This window comes from Hippocampus comes, unplaced genomic scaffold (assembly GCF_001891065.2).
Source record: "Hippocampus comes isolate QL1 unplaced genomic scaffold, H_comes_QL1_v1.1 scaffold109, whole genome shotgun sequence".
Classification (NCBI taxonomy): domain Eukaryota; kingdom Metazoa; phylum Chordata; class Actinopteri; order Syngnathiformes; family Syngnathidae; genus Hippocampus; species Hippocampus comes.
In genome coordinates, this window is record NW_017805274.1 from 1,027,800 (window position 1) to 1,039,027 (window position 11,228).

Here is an 11,228-nt window from a genome sequence, read left to right on the forward strand (position 1 = left end):
ATGGGTGGGGGTGGGGGGGGGGTCATGGGAAAGGCCTTGTAATCACAACTGGGACTCTCCCAGCGTTCTTCTTCCTTTTGGTTTCCTGTCACTTTCATTTATGCCCTCATTCATTTGTAACTCTTGGGGCGGGCTTTTTGTGACGTTTTGGTTGTGTTGAATGAGTGCAGGATGATATTCCTTAATCGAGGAGTTAAAAGTAGAAACGTATTCAAATGTACTTTTAAATTGTCCTTACTATCACTGTCAAGAAATGGAAGGCTATTGCTCAACATCGTTTTGAGTAAACGGCAAAAAGAAATACTCCCAGTTGTCTAAATGAGGGTCCTAGCATGCAAGCTGTTTATTTGTCACGCCAAGGTGGGGCCCTTTTTTCGTGCCCAGTGCAAGTCTAGCACAAAGTGCAGTCTAACTACAAAACTCCACACATGAGCGGAGTATTCCTTCTTTTGGATCTTTGTAGACGGTCGCACCTAGAAAAGGGGCGTTTGCGCCATTGTGGGAGTGAGTGCAGCCGGCAATGGAAGCGGCTCCCTTCATTGCCTTTAAATCCAGCATAGGAGAGGTGCACAATCTACACGGCGGAAGGACTTGCTGGTGTCTATGCGGGAGATTGGCGCGCACCAAGAACATTTAAAAAGAATTGCAAGAAGATCTTGACTCGCGAATGACGTTGGGCACTGTGAAGTTCAAGCAGGCACCTGGAGACTACCCTCCACTCCAGATCGTGCGTCCATGTGTGACAGGAAAACTCTCCACATAAAAGATAAATAGACAGTCTCTCTCTCTCTCTCTCTCTCTCTCTCTCTCTCTCAGACTCTCAGTTTCCCATTAATATTTCCGTGGTGAAAAGGGATCATGACTTCTTGGATAGAGACCTGGTAGAGCCCTTGACCAGGTAAGCTTCTTGCCTGCTTTTGAACTTCTCCTTTGGACAATCATCAAGCTATTTGATGAAAAACTGTCCTTGAATGGCTGAGTGTGTTTTTTTTTTTTTTTTTACAGGCGCCTCAACACACTGAACAAGTCTGCCTCAATGAAACTGGACATCGCCCAACTAAGGAAGAAAGTAAGATGTTTAATTGATATATTTAGTCATTCATTTATCACACTGAAATAGGCCACGCCTCTCCCAAACACGTTTTGTTGCTGTTTGTCTTCTTCCCATTGTGTCCACCAAAACCTTTTCTCATATTGTAACATTTTTAGTAACATTTTAGTGCCATGATTGTCATTTTCTAGAACTTATTAGCGAACCTCTCATTTCAACGGTTCATAGTTTCAAAAGTTTCCCCTATCTGAAATCTGAAATTGTTCAACTCGCAGGGGGAAGACTCGGATGAAGATGACCCGATGGCCATCAGCAAACGTTGGACATTTGAGTGGAGCAGCTGCCGGTGGTCCCGCCTGGAAGACTTCCCGTCGGACGGTGGTCCACAGGGCGGAGGCCATGGCCCATGCAGCGCTGCGAGCAGCGAGAGCGCTCTGAGTGAGCTGAGCGAGCAGGAGTTGGCCGAGATCTCGTCGCTGCAAAGCGAGGACTCGGCGGATGCCATGTCGGTGGCATCCCTATCAGCCTTCTTCCAGCCGCCGCCCCGTGACCTCTCGCACTACAACTCCCTGCCCATCAAGGGGGTCCGCCAAGGACAGGCAGGGCGCAGCAAAGCCAAGGAGTTCCTGCGGCGGATGGAGGTGATGCGCACCTGGGGGCCGTCCACCATGCGCAAGAGCTCCAAACGCAGAGCGCCGATGGTCATTAGCGGACCCGTGCTGCAAGGGGAGGAACCGCTAGCCCTACAGGTCCTGCAGTGTACCCCTATCAGCCAGTTAGAGCAAAACTTGGCCAGGAACAATGGCGAAACATCGCCCGACGAGGTCGGCAACTGCGGCAACGACTTTGACGACGATTGCGCCGACCTTTCCAGGATGAACGTGAGCCCCATTCGTGATCCCACACCCCCGCGAGCACGGACAGCCAGCAAACGAAGCAGCAAATATCTGGAGGACATGGAGCTCCCCTTGCGGGGCAAGAGGCCCGATGCACAGAAGAACCAGTTCCACTCACACGAAAACCTCCTCATTCATGTCCCCAAAGACCACAAGCCAGGTACTTTCCCCAAAGCGCTGTCCATCGAGAGCCTGATGCCCGGGAGGAGCTCCGCCGACCTCACCGTCTCCCGACCATCCAAAAGCAAGAACCCGGACGACATCTGGTCTTGCCGTCCACTGTCTAAGCCCCCGTGCCCTAAAGCTCCGAGGGGCAGTCGGGTGAGCGTGTACGACAATGTCCCTGGTTCCCACCTATACGCCAGCACGGGAGACATCCTGGACCTGGAGAAAGAGGACAACCTGTTCCCGCACTTGGATGACATTATCCAGCATGTCAGTGGCCTGCAGCAGATCGTGGATCACTGGAGCCGCGGCGTACTTGCGGACAGCGAGGATGGTGAAGATGGTGAGGGCAGAACCACACGCGTCTCCCAGAACGATACCAACTCCATCGGGACCAGTCGGGACAGAAGGGATTCCGGCGTTGGGGCCTCCTTGACAAGACCGCGGTAAGAAATACATCGAAACTCGGGGTGCCAAACTGGTTTTCATTGCAGGGCACGTCATCGTAGAATCAAGATCATTTTTCTATCCGTTATCTGAGCCGCTTACACTCTGCAGGGTGCGCTGGCCCAGTTTCAGGACGTCTCACCATCTCAACCAGCCGTCTTCGTCGCTTCATATCAGCAGCCAGTCGGCCGCGCAGCTCAGCCTGCTGCACAAGTTCTCCTTGCTACGCCTCACTGCCATTATGGAGAAGTACTCCATGTCCAACAAGCATGGTTGGACCTGTTGGGTACAAGAGCATCTGCTTCGGGTCTGCTTGCTACTTGCTCGCCTTTTGCGGCCCATTTTCGGCTCAATTGTTTCAGGTCCACCCAACCTGGTTTTTGCATTTTTAATTCAGCCCTAAAAGCCAGTTTCGTTGAGCAGCATGACATTTAGTCGACATGGCTCCAAAAGGCTTAAAAGCCACGGCTGGAAAAGCACAGGAAGGCAGCCATTTTGGTTTGAAGTGGCAATTTGTCGGTAATTTTGTCAAGGGTCCCTCAGAGGCAAATTCTTTGAAATGTTGATTGCTACCAAATATGAGCGACATACATTTTCCTTGTGTGTAAAAACATCCTGTTTCCTTGCAGGTCCGTACCAAAATTCATGAAGCGTATAAAATCTCCCGACTCCAAGGACAAGAGCGTGTTTGGGGTCCCGCTCATCGTGCACGTACGACGTTGCGGCTTCCCGCTGCCCCTTTGCCTTCAGCAGGCTCTTGCCCACCTCACGCGCCATTGTCTGGACCAGGTACTTGCGGCAAGCAGATCTTAACGATAAAAATAAAACACAAGATTTTGCCACAAAAGACAACATTTTGACCAATAATGGAGTTATTTCCCTCCAGGTGGGCCTGTTCCGCAAATCTGGTGCGAAGTCTCGCATCCAAGCACTGCGTCATCGGTGCGACGCCTCTCCCGATAGCGTGGACTACGACGAGCAGTCGGCTTACGACGTGGCCGACATGGTCAAGCAGTTCTTCCGGGACCTTCCGGAGCCCCTACTGAGCAACAAGCTGGGAGAAACCTTCCTGCACATCGACCAGTGTAGGTAGCCAGGCTACCTGCTAAAATACCCTTTGTGGTTTTTCAGATGGTTCATGCTGAGAGTCCAGGGATCATTCAGTGGGAATAGTTTGAGGGAGTAATGCAATCTGCCAGCATGTTATTGTGTCAATACTACAAAACTACGTTTTACCATAAAGTCTCGATATTTTGCCTCCCCTCTCCCACCCCCAGACGTACCCAAGGAGCAGCGTTTGCAGGCGGTGCGGGCAGCCATCTTGTTGATGGCGGACGAAAACCGCCAAGCGTTGCAGACGCTGCTCTATTTCCTGCGCGATGTGGCGGCACAGGTTGACGAAAACCAGATGACGGCCGCCAACCTCGCCGTCTGCCTGGCGCCGTCCCTCTTCCACCTCAGCCTAACCAAGAGCGACACGCTGTCGCCAAGGTGCGTCGTCGCTGTGCAGTCCGATACACAAGATTTATAATATACAATAAAAGTATTGGGTGTTGGATTTGTTCAGCAGACACTGGGTGTATTGTTGATCATGAACTGATTGATGTTCACTGTTGTCCTTCCGATGATGGTGAAGGTCCATCCAGAGAAAGTATGGCAGTGGCCGACCAGATCAGAAGGATTTAAATGAGAACTTGGCTGCGACTCAAGGCTTGGCTCACATGATCGCAGAGTGTCCGCGCCTTTTTCAGGTTTACTAATTTTTATTATAATTTTTTTTTTTTGCATTTCTGATTTTATTCATAACTGTAAAGTCAGAACCACTTCAACCCTCAAAACACAATTTTGTTGTGAAAATTTTACAACAAAGAAACAATTTCTGTTCATTACATGCCGAAACCCGGGATCGAACCAGGGACCTTTAGATCTTCAGTCTAACGCTCTCCCAACTGAGCTATTTCGGCTTCTTGTGGAGTGACTCATGGCCTTTTCACCAGTCAATTAATGGCATCTGAATGGCCAGACGCTCAAAAGCGAGTCACAGGACACATCGTAGTCCAGTAATCGCAACAAAAAAGCTTTTTCTGATCATCACATGCCGAAACCCGGGATCGAACCAGGGACCTTTAGATCTTCAGTCTAACGCTCTCCCAACTGAGCTATTTCGGCCGCTTGTTGGAGTTCACTACGGCCTTTTCACCAGTCAATCAATGAGATCTTATCGGCCAAAATCACAGCAGCGAATCACAGGACGCATCATAGAAAAGCAATTGCAACAAAGAAACTATTTCTGTGCCTGACATGCCGAAACCCGGGATCGAACCAGGGACCTTTAGATCTTCAGTCTAACGCTCTCCCAACTGAGCTATTTCGGCCACTTGTTGGAGTTCACTACGGCCTTTTCACCAGTCAATCAATGAGATCTTATCGGCCAAAATCACAGCAGCGAATCACAGGACGCATCATAGAAAAGCAATTGCAACAAAGAAACTATTTCTGTGCCTGACATGCCGAAACCCGGGATCGAACCAGGGACCTTTAGATCTTCAGTCTAACGCTCTCCCAACTGAGCTATTTCGGCTGCTTGTTGGTGTTCACTACAGCCTTTTCACCAGGCAATCTATGGGATCTTGACCAAAAGCGAGTCACGGGACACATCATAGTCAAGTAATCGCAACAAATAAACTATTTGTGTTCATCACATGTCAAAACACGGGGTTGAACTACGGACCTTAACAGCTTGAGTCTAACACTCTCCTCCCTGAGTTATTTCTGTCTGTTGTTGGCCGGGCTAAAGATGGTCCACAGTCGGTCAAAAGACACAGTGACGAGTCCACATGATGGTCCTCTCACAGATCCCCGAGGAGATGGTCAGCCAGTCCCGTAACTCTTACATAGAAGCCGAGCTTGCAGCGCCTCCTCTGGGTGAGCTGGGTAAGATACGCCAGTATGACATGGAGGAAGACGGAGAGGAAGTGGACGAAGAAGACGAGGAGATCGATGAAGGATCCTACCACGCTTACGTGGAGAAGCTGATCCACAACCTGCTGAAGGAGACCAAAGACAAAAGCAAAGCGTGGATGTGTAGACCGGCAGGAGAGCACGTGGAACTGGCCTCCAAAAAGGTTCTCAATTCATTCATAATTTCATGAAATAATGTATTCCTTTCAAAACATATGGGAAGACGACCTTGAACAAAATAATCGCACAGTGAATTTTAAAGCTCTCGTGCGACTGCTGAAACAAACGCGTGTGCTCTTTAGCGGCTGTGTTCGTGCCTTCAGGTGGGTGACGGCAACCCTCTTCGGCGTTGGCGCGTCAGCACGGAGGTGGAGGCCACGCCCGCTGAGGTTCTTCACCGGCTACTGCGAGAGCGCCCCCTCTGGCAGATGGAGCTGCAGCAGGAGAAGGTTGTGGAAACGCTGGATAAGCAAACAGACGTGTACCAGTACTGCTGTCACAACATGGCGCCGCAGCCGCGCACAGAATTCGTCATTCTCAGGTACACTCACCACACGCGGGGACAAAAAAAAAAAATTGACTGGATGCCAGTCAGTCACATGACTCGTCTGGACAAAATAATCAACATCAATTGTCACGGTGATGCTTCCCGTCAGGTCCTGCCGTTCGGACCCAATTAAAGGCTGGTGTGCACTGGTGTGCGTGTCGGTGGATCACGACAATGGACCGCGGACGGCGGTACGGGGCGTGGTCCTGGAGTCCCACTACCTGCTGGAGCCCTTTGGCATGCCGACCAGAACCAGACTGACGCACGTCTCCAGAGTGGATCTCAGGTATGAGTGGACAACATCGTCCCGAAACCATTCGTTTTTCGATTTCATTGTCATTTTCTCTTGTGGCCTGCAGGGGGCGCGCTCCAGAATGGTACAACAAGGCGTACGGGCACCTCTGCGCCAACGAGGCGCAGAGGATCCGGGCCTCGTTCCTCAGGGCGGTAGAAAATTCCCAATAGAATCAGGCCAGTTGGACCTCCACGCTGAGCCTTGCGGTACAAGAACACATCCACGTACTGTAGCGCTGCGAAAAGCGCACTGTAGGGAGACTTTTTTTATTTGTGGGCTTCTCACATTCACCTCTTTGGTGGTGATGTCATCACACATTATTGGAACATTATTGGAACATTTTGGACTTGACTTGACCTGAAAAGGTAAAGAAGAAGAAGAAGGTTCCACATTTCATTGCTGTCATGTCTGAGACATGTGATGGTTGCACTGCTTCTAGGAAGCATGATGAGTGTGTTTGTGTGTTTTAGTGTGCGTGTGTGTTTGTGTGTGTGTGTGTGTGCCAGTTTGTGTGAGAGTGTGAGTGAGTGACTGACTGAGTTTGTGATTGAGAAAGCGTGTGCGAGAGTACTTTGTGTGTATGAGCAAGAGAATATGTGTGTATGAACGCGAGTGTGTGTGAATGTGTGGTAAGAGAGCAATATAGTGGAAACTCAGAGCGTGTGAGAGTTTGTGTCCTGCGAGAGAGAATGCGCGAGTGAGTGTTTGTGAGCGTGTGCGAGTGTCACAGTGTTTATGTGAGAGCGAGAGTGTGCCTGTGAAAGAGTGTGCTTGTGAGAATTTGTGTGTCACCGTGACCGTGTGTTCGGAAAAGTGTTTATGAGAGTGTGTGTTAGAATATGTATGTGTTTGTGTGCGCGTTCGTCTGTTGTAAATAAGAGCTTTTCAGGGTGTCGCTATCATATTGATATGCTAACGATAAGCAATAAGAAACAAATGCTTTAGTGTCTTTAGTGAATGCTGCTGAGGAGCCTTCATCGCCGTGGCAACGCTATGGTACAATACAAGTTGCCACATACAACACAGAATTGTTGTTTTGAAATAAAATGAAAATCTTATTTTTTTTTCTCCTCTTTATTTATTTATTTGTACAGCTCAAAGGAGGACCATATTTGCTGATTTAAGAATGAGAAAACATTTTTAAAAAACAAATTATTGTGTATTTTCAAGCATTGCAGAGTTGCCAAAGAGACCGCATGTGGTTAGGGTGACATCATGAAGACAAGCCGACGTTATGACGTGTGAATCTCAATGTCAACACAGCATTTACATTGATGACCAATCTAGATCAGATCGGAATTCAAATCGACTTCCTGGTTTGAAGTCCCATTCAATGTCGCTCAGTCACAGTCATTCTGTGTGTGTCCACGTAGGGGCGCTGTTGCCTTGCTGAGCGAAATCAGTACGACTCCCGTGGAGAGAAGCCATCAATTTATGCATCGATAAACTCATCTATCGCCATATTCGAGTAAAAACCCATCCATCATCCAACTATGGATTCATCCATCTGTATATTCTTTCCAATAATCTGTCATCCAGCTGTCCTTACACTAACCCATACCTTCATCTATCTATCTATCTATCTATCTATCTATCTATCTATCTATCTATCTATCTATCTATCTATCTATCTATCTATCTATCCGTCCGTCCGTCCTTCCGTCTGTCTGCCTGCCTGCCCGACTGTCTGTCTGTCTGTCTGTATCTATCTACATCCATCCATGCATCCATCCATCCAGTCCTCTGACAGGCAATCTGTCAGGTTCCAGTTGTTCTCTGTCACAACCAATCAGACGTCAACCAGCAGTCAAATGCATGATGTCAACTTGTGTTACTTCCTGTGCACTCTGGCACCACCGCTTCAAACAAACACTCTGCGAGGCTTGAGAAGACCCAAGCTCTTGACGGATGGACGCAAGAAGAAGAAGAAGAAGCGCGACAAGAGTTTCAGCCAATCAGCAGCCAGAGCCAGTACAGAGACGCCCTGCGGGAAGAACCTTTTGTTACACAAGACAAAGCTTTACAAGCCTTTGTGTGTCTTGACAAAGAGGAACGTGACACGCGCGCGCACACACACACACACACACACACACACACACATACACAAGGCCTGAGAATATCATTCTGATGTCGCCGCTGTCAAGAGACTGGATCTCAGAAGTGAGTGGTGGAACATCAAGAGTGGTTGCATGTAATGAAAATCCATTCACACACACACACACACACACACACACACATATATATATATATATACACACACACCCACACACACTCACACCCACACAGACAGACCACTCATTGGTAAATGGATCTGGCTGCCAGCAGATGCGACCTGCTGGAGGAAGTCCTGCACTGTGAACTGTGTGCACAACACAAAAAGCAGTACTTGTACTAGTCTTATGTACTCTGCATATGTATTGGAAAGTACTTTGTGGCTTTCATGAGCAGTCAGTTCCGGGTGTACCCCGCCAACTGGCTGAAGACAGCTGGGATGGGCTCCTCGTGAGGAGAAGCGGCTCGGATGGATGGGTGGATTAATGGTATTGTTTTTATTTTGTTTTGATTTTACAGTCATTTATTCAACTCATTTATCGTATTTATTTTGTTAATGTATTTGATTAAATTGTCCCAACCGGCTGGAGCCTATCCCAGGGGTCTTCGGGCAGTAGGCGGGGGACACCTTGAATTGGTTGCCAGCTAATTTCAGGGCACACATAAACGTAGAACAATTCACGCTCACATCTAGGGACAATTTAGAGTATTGAATGAACCTGCCATACATGTTTTTGAAATGTGGGAAAAAAAAACCGGAGTACCCGGAGAAAACCCACGCAGGCACGAACATGCAAACTCCACACAGCAAGGGCGGAGCTGTAATCGAACCCTGCATCTCTGCACTTTGAGGCGGAAGTGCTATCCACCACATATTAAATTGTATTTATCGTTTATTTTGCATTGTGTGACTCGTATTTTAATTGATGTACAGTACTGTATTTTAGTTCGTTGTACGTATTGTACTCATTCTGTGGATGGACCAATAATTTCCATGTCAAAAGTGTATAATTGATCGATGCAATCTGTTTCATTGAATACATGCATTCTATCTTATTATATCGTATATAATATTTGGATTGCTTTTGTTATTCATTTGATTAATGTGTTGTAATGACTTCATGTAATATTTGTGAATGATTGATTTTTGAATTTTTCGCCTTATTTAATTTGTTGAAACGTTCGCACTGGTACAGCTACGTGCACGTACATGCGTCTGAGGACGCCATCCAGCAGCAGGGTGTCCGAGTGCGCATGCGCGGTCAACGGCGGCCCACCGCAGCCAGGGGGCGTCAACATGGCGCTGTTAGACGCTGGCGTCGACGTCGACCTCGCGGACTGACTGACAGAGAGCGAGCGAAACGTACGCGGCCCAGAAGAGAGAGAGCTCTCACCCCCACTAACCCAGCCGTATGAAGCCGAGCGCGCTACGAGGACGCCCGCATCGCTTGTGAACGTTCGCGCGCTCTCAGTGTGGTTCCTCCTGCGCGGTGGATGTGTTTGTCCTCGCCGCCGCCGCCTCCGAGCCTCAGCTTGTAGGGCAGGTGCGGGACACCCGTTCTCGTCCTCTCCTCCGAAGAGAGGGGTGGGAAAATGTCGAGCGAGAAGCCGCTTTCGGCACCACCGGGCTCGGCTTGCTCGCTGACGGCCACCGACTCCTCCTCCTCCTCTTCACCGCCGCCACTGCCCCTTCCGGGGGAGAGGATGCCGTCGTCCGCCGCCGGCTCCGTGGTGCTGCCGGCCGGCGTCATCAACCCCGCCGTCCCGATCAGGAATATCCAAATGAAATTCGCCGTGCTGGTGGGCCTCATTCAGGTTGGCGAGGTGAGCAACCGGGACATCGTGGAGACTGTTCTCAACCTGGTGAGTGGACCACCCGCCCCTCTCCATCACACACATTGACTCCTCCATGTTTTATTTGACGCCTCATGACTCTTGTTGAAGGGATGATGTCATTTGTTTTTTCTTCAGTTCAGGGACTCAAACGATTAAATATGAATTTTAATGGCTGAAAGGAGCGCGTGCTTCCCCTCCCTCCCTCCCTCTCGCTCCCTCTCAATCTCGTCATCCTCATCCTCATCAGGAGCGGCCATTGTTGACTTAATGGCGCCGATAAAAGAAAAAGCCCCCCTCCAATTGCCCCCCTTTTCGGTCCTTAGTGCAGGTGGTGTCAACATGGCACCAAGGTGGACAAAGGCCCACTTAGCATGATGATGCTATGCATCGTTATGCATCCATTGTGGATGATAGGAGGAGGGTCGTTTTTGGATAGGGAGGGGGGGATTGCACAAGCCCCCGTTAATGCAAAAAAAGTGAGGGTGAGGAGGGTAAGGATGGCACATATGGGCACGCGTATCCGCATTTTGTTTGAGTGTCGGTTTTAAGGCAGCCGTCATCCCAGCGGATTTTAATCCCACTTTTTGGGGTTACGAAACAGGCGGTGATACTAAGCTCCACTCTGCAAGTCCCCTTCCTCCACGCATGCATCATACATGCATGTGAGCGGCCATGTTGTTTTTATCTCAAGAGCTGACCTCAGAGCAGCGACGTTTCTTGGTGATTTTTTTTCCGACCATCCTCCTTTCACCGCTGTGGCCTATTTAAGTGAAGGACAGCCAACAGACAGCTAGACTGTACCATTCTGTGAACCCCCGCACCCCCAGCCTCTTCCTCCTCTCCTCCCAGGTGTACCAACTGCCCCCCCCCAAAAAAAAAAGAAAAACGCAGCACACCATTAGTTTACAATAAATATCTGGTCTTTGTAGTTAGTGTGTTCAATTGAAAGTTGAAAAGGAAGTCATTGTATTTCGTCTT

General features: G+C 49.1%; 2 protein-coding genes and 4 non-coding genes across 15 annotated transcripts in view; 2 read left to right on the forward strand and 4 right to left on the reverse strand.

Annotated features, from left to right (window-relative positions):
• Window positions 1–7,420, forward strand: part of stard13a (StAR related lipid transfer domain containing 13a) — a 20,782-nt gene extending 13,362 nt beyond the window's left edge. For all 4 annotated transcript variants that reach the window (XM_019869515.1, XM_019869516.1, XM_019869514.1 and 1 more), the window contains 12 exons: window positions 817–898; window positions 1,006–1,069; window positions 1,327–2,558; window positions 2,671–2,841; window positions 3,189–3,348; window positions 3,446–3,644; window positions 3,837–4,050; window positions 4,196–4,310; window positions 5,415–5,684; window positions 5,844–6,061; window positions 6,177–6,353; window positions 6,427–7,420. In XM_019869515.1, the coding sequence (XP_019725074.1) occupies window positions 817–898; window positions 1,006–1,069; window positions 1,327–2,558; window positions 2,671–2,841; window positions 3,189–3,348; window positions 3,446–3,644; window positions 3,837–4,050; window positions 4,196–4,310; window positions 5,415–5,684; window positions 5,844–6,061; window positions 6,177–6,353; window positions 6,427–6,532 (3,008 nt within the window). In that variant the 3' untranslated portion in view covers window positions 6,533–7,420. The remainder of the gene's footprint in view (window positions 1–816; window positions 899–1,005; window positions 1,070–1,326; window positions 2,559–2,670; window positions 2,842–3,188; window positions 3,349–3,445; window positions 3,645–3,836; window positions 4,051–4,195; window positions 4,311–5,414; window positions 5,685–5,843; window positions 6,062–6,176; window positions 6,354–6,426) is intronic.
• trnaf-gaa (transfer RNA phenylalanine (anticodon GAA)) lies at window positions 4,451–4,523 on the reverse strand. The gene has a single exon. It is a non-coding gene; the product is annotated as a tRNA-Phe (tRNA).
• trnaf-gaa (transfer RNA phenylalanine (anticodon GAA)) lies at window positions 4,656–4,728 on the reverse strand. Its single transcript has one exon. It is a non-coding gene; the product is annotated as a tRNA-Phe (tRNA).
• Window positions 4,862–4,934, reverse strand: trnaf-gaa (transfer RNA phenylalanine (anticodon GAA)). The gene has a single exon. It is a non-coding gene; the product is annotated as a tRNA-Phe (tRNA).
• Window positions 5,068–5,140, reverse strand: trnaf-gaa (transfer RNA phenylalanine (anticodon GAA)). Its single transcript has one exon. It is a non-coding gene; the product is annotated as a tRNA-Phe (tRNA).
• A 2,110-nt stretch (window positions 7,421–9,530) lies between the features above and the next one.
• Window positions 9,531–11,228, forward strand: part of nbeaa (neurobeachin a) — a 49,729-nt gene continuing 48,031 nt past the window's right edge. For 5 of the 7 annotated variants that reach the window (XM_019869505.1, XM_019869504.1, XM_019869506.1 and 2 more), the window contains exon 1: window positions 10,008–10,277. In XM_019869505.1, coding sequence (XP_019725064.1) covers window positions 10,008–10,277 — 270 coding nt within the window. Of the gene's footprint in view, window positions 10,278–11,228 lie in introns of all 7 variants that reach the window. The other 2 variants (XM_019869511.1, XM_019869501.1) reach the window with 2 other exon arrangements.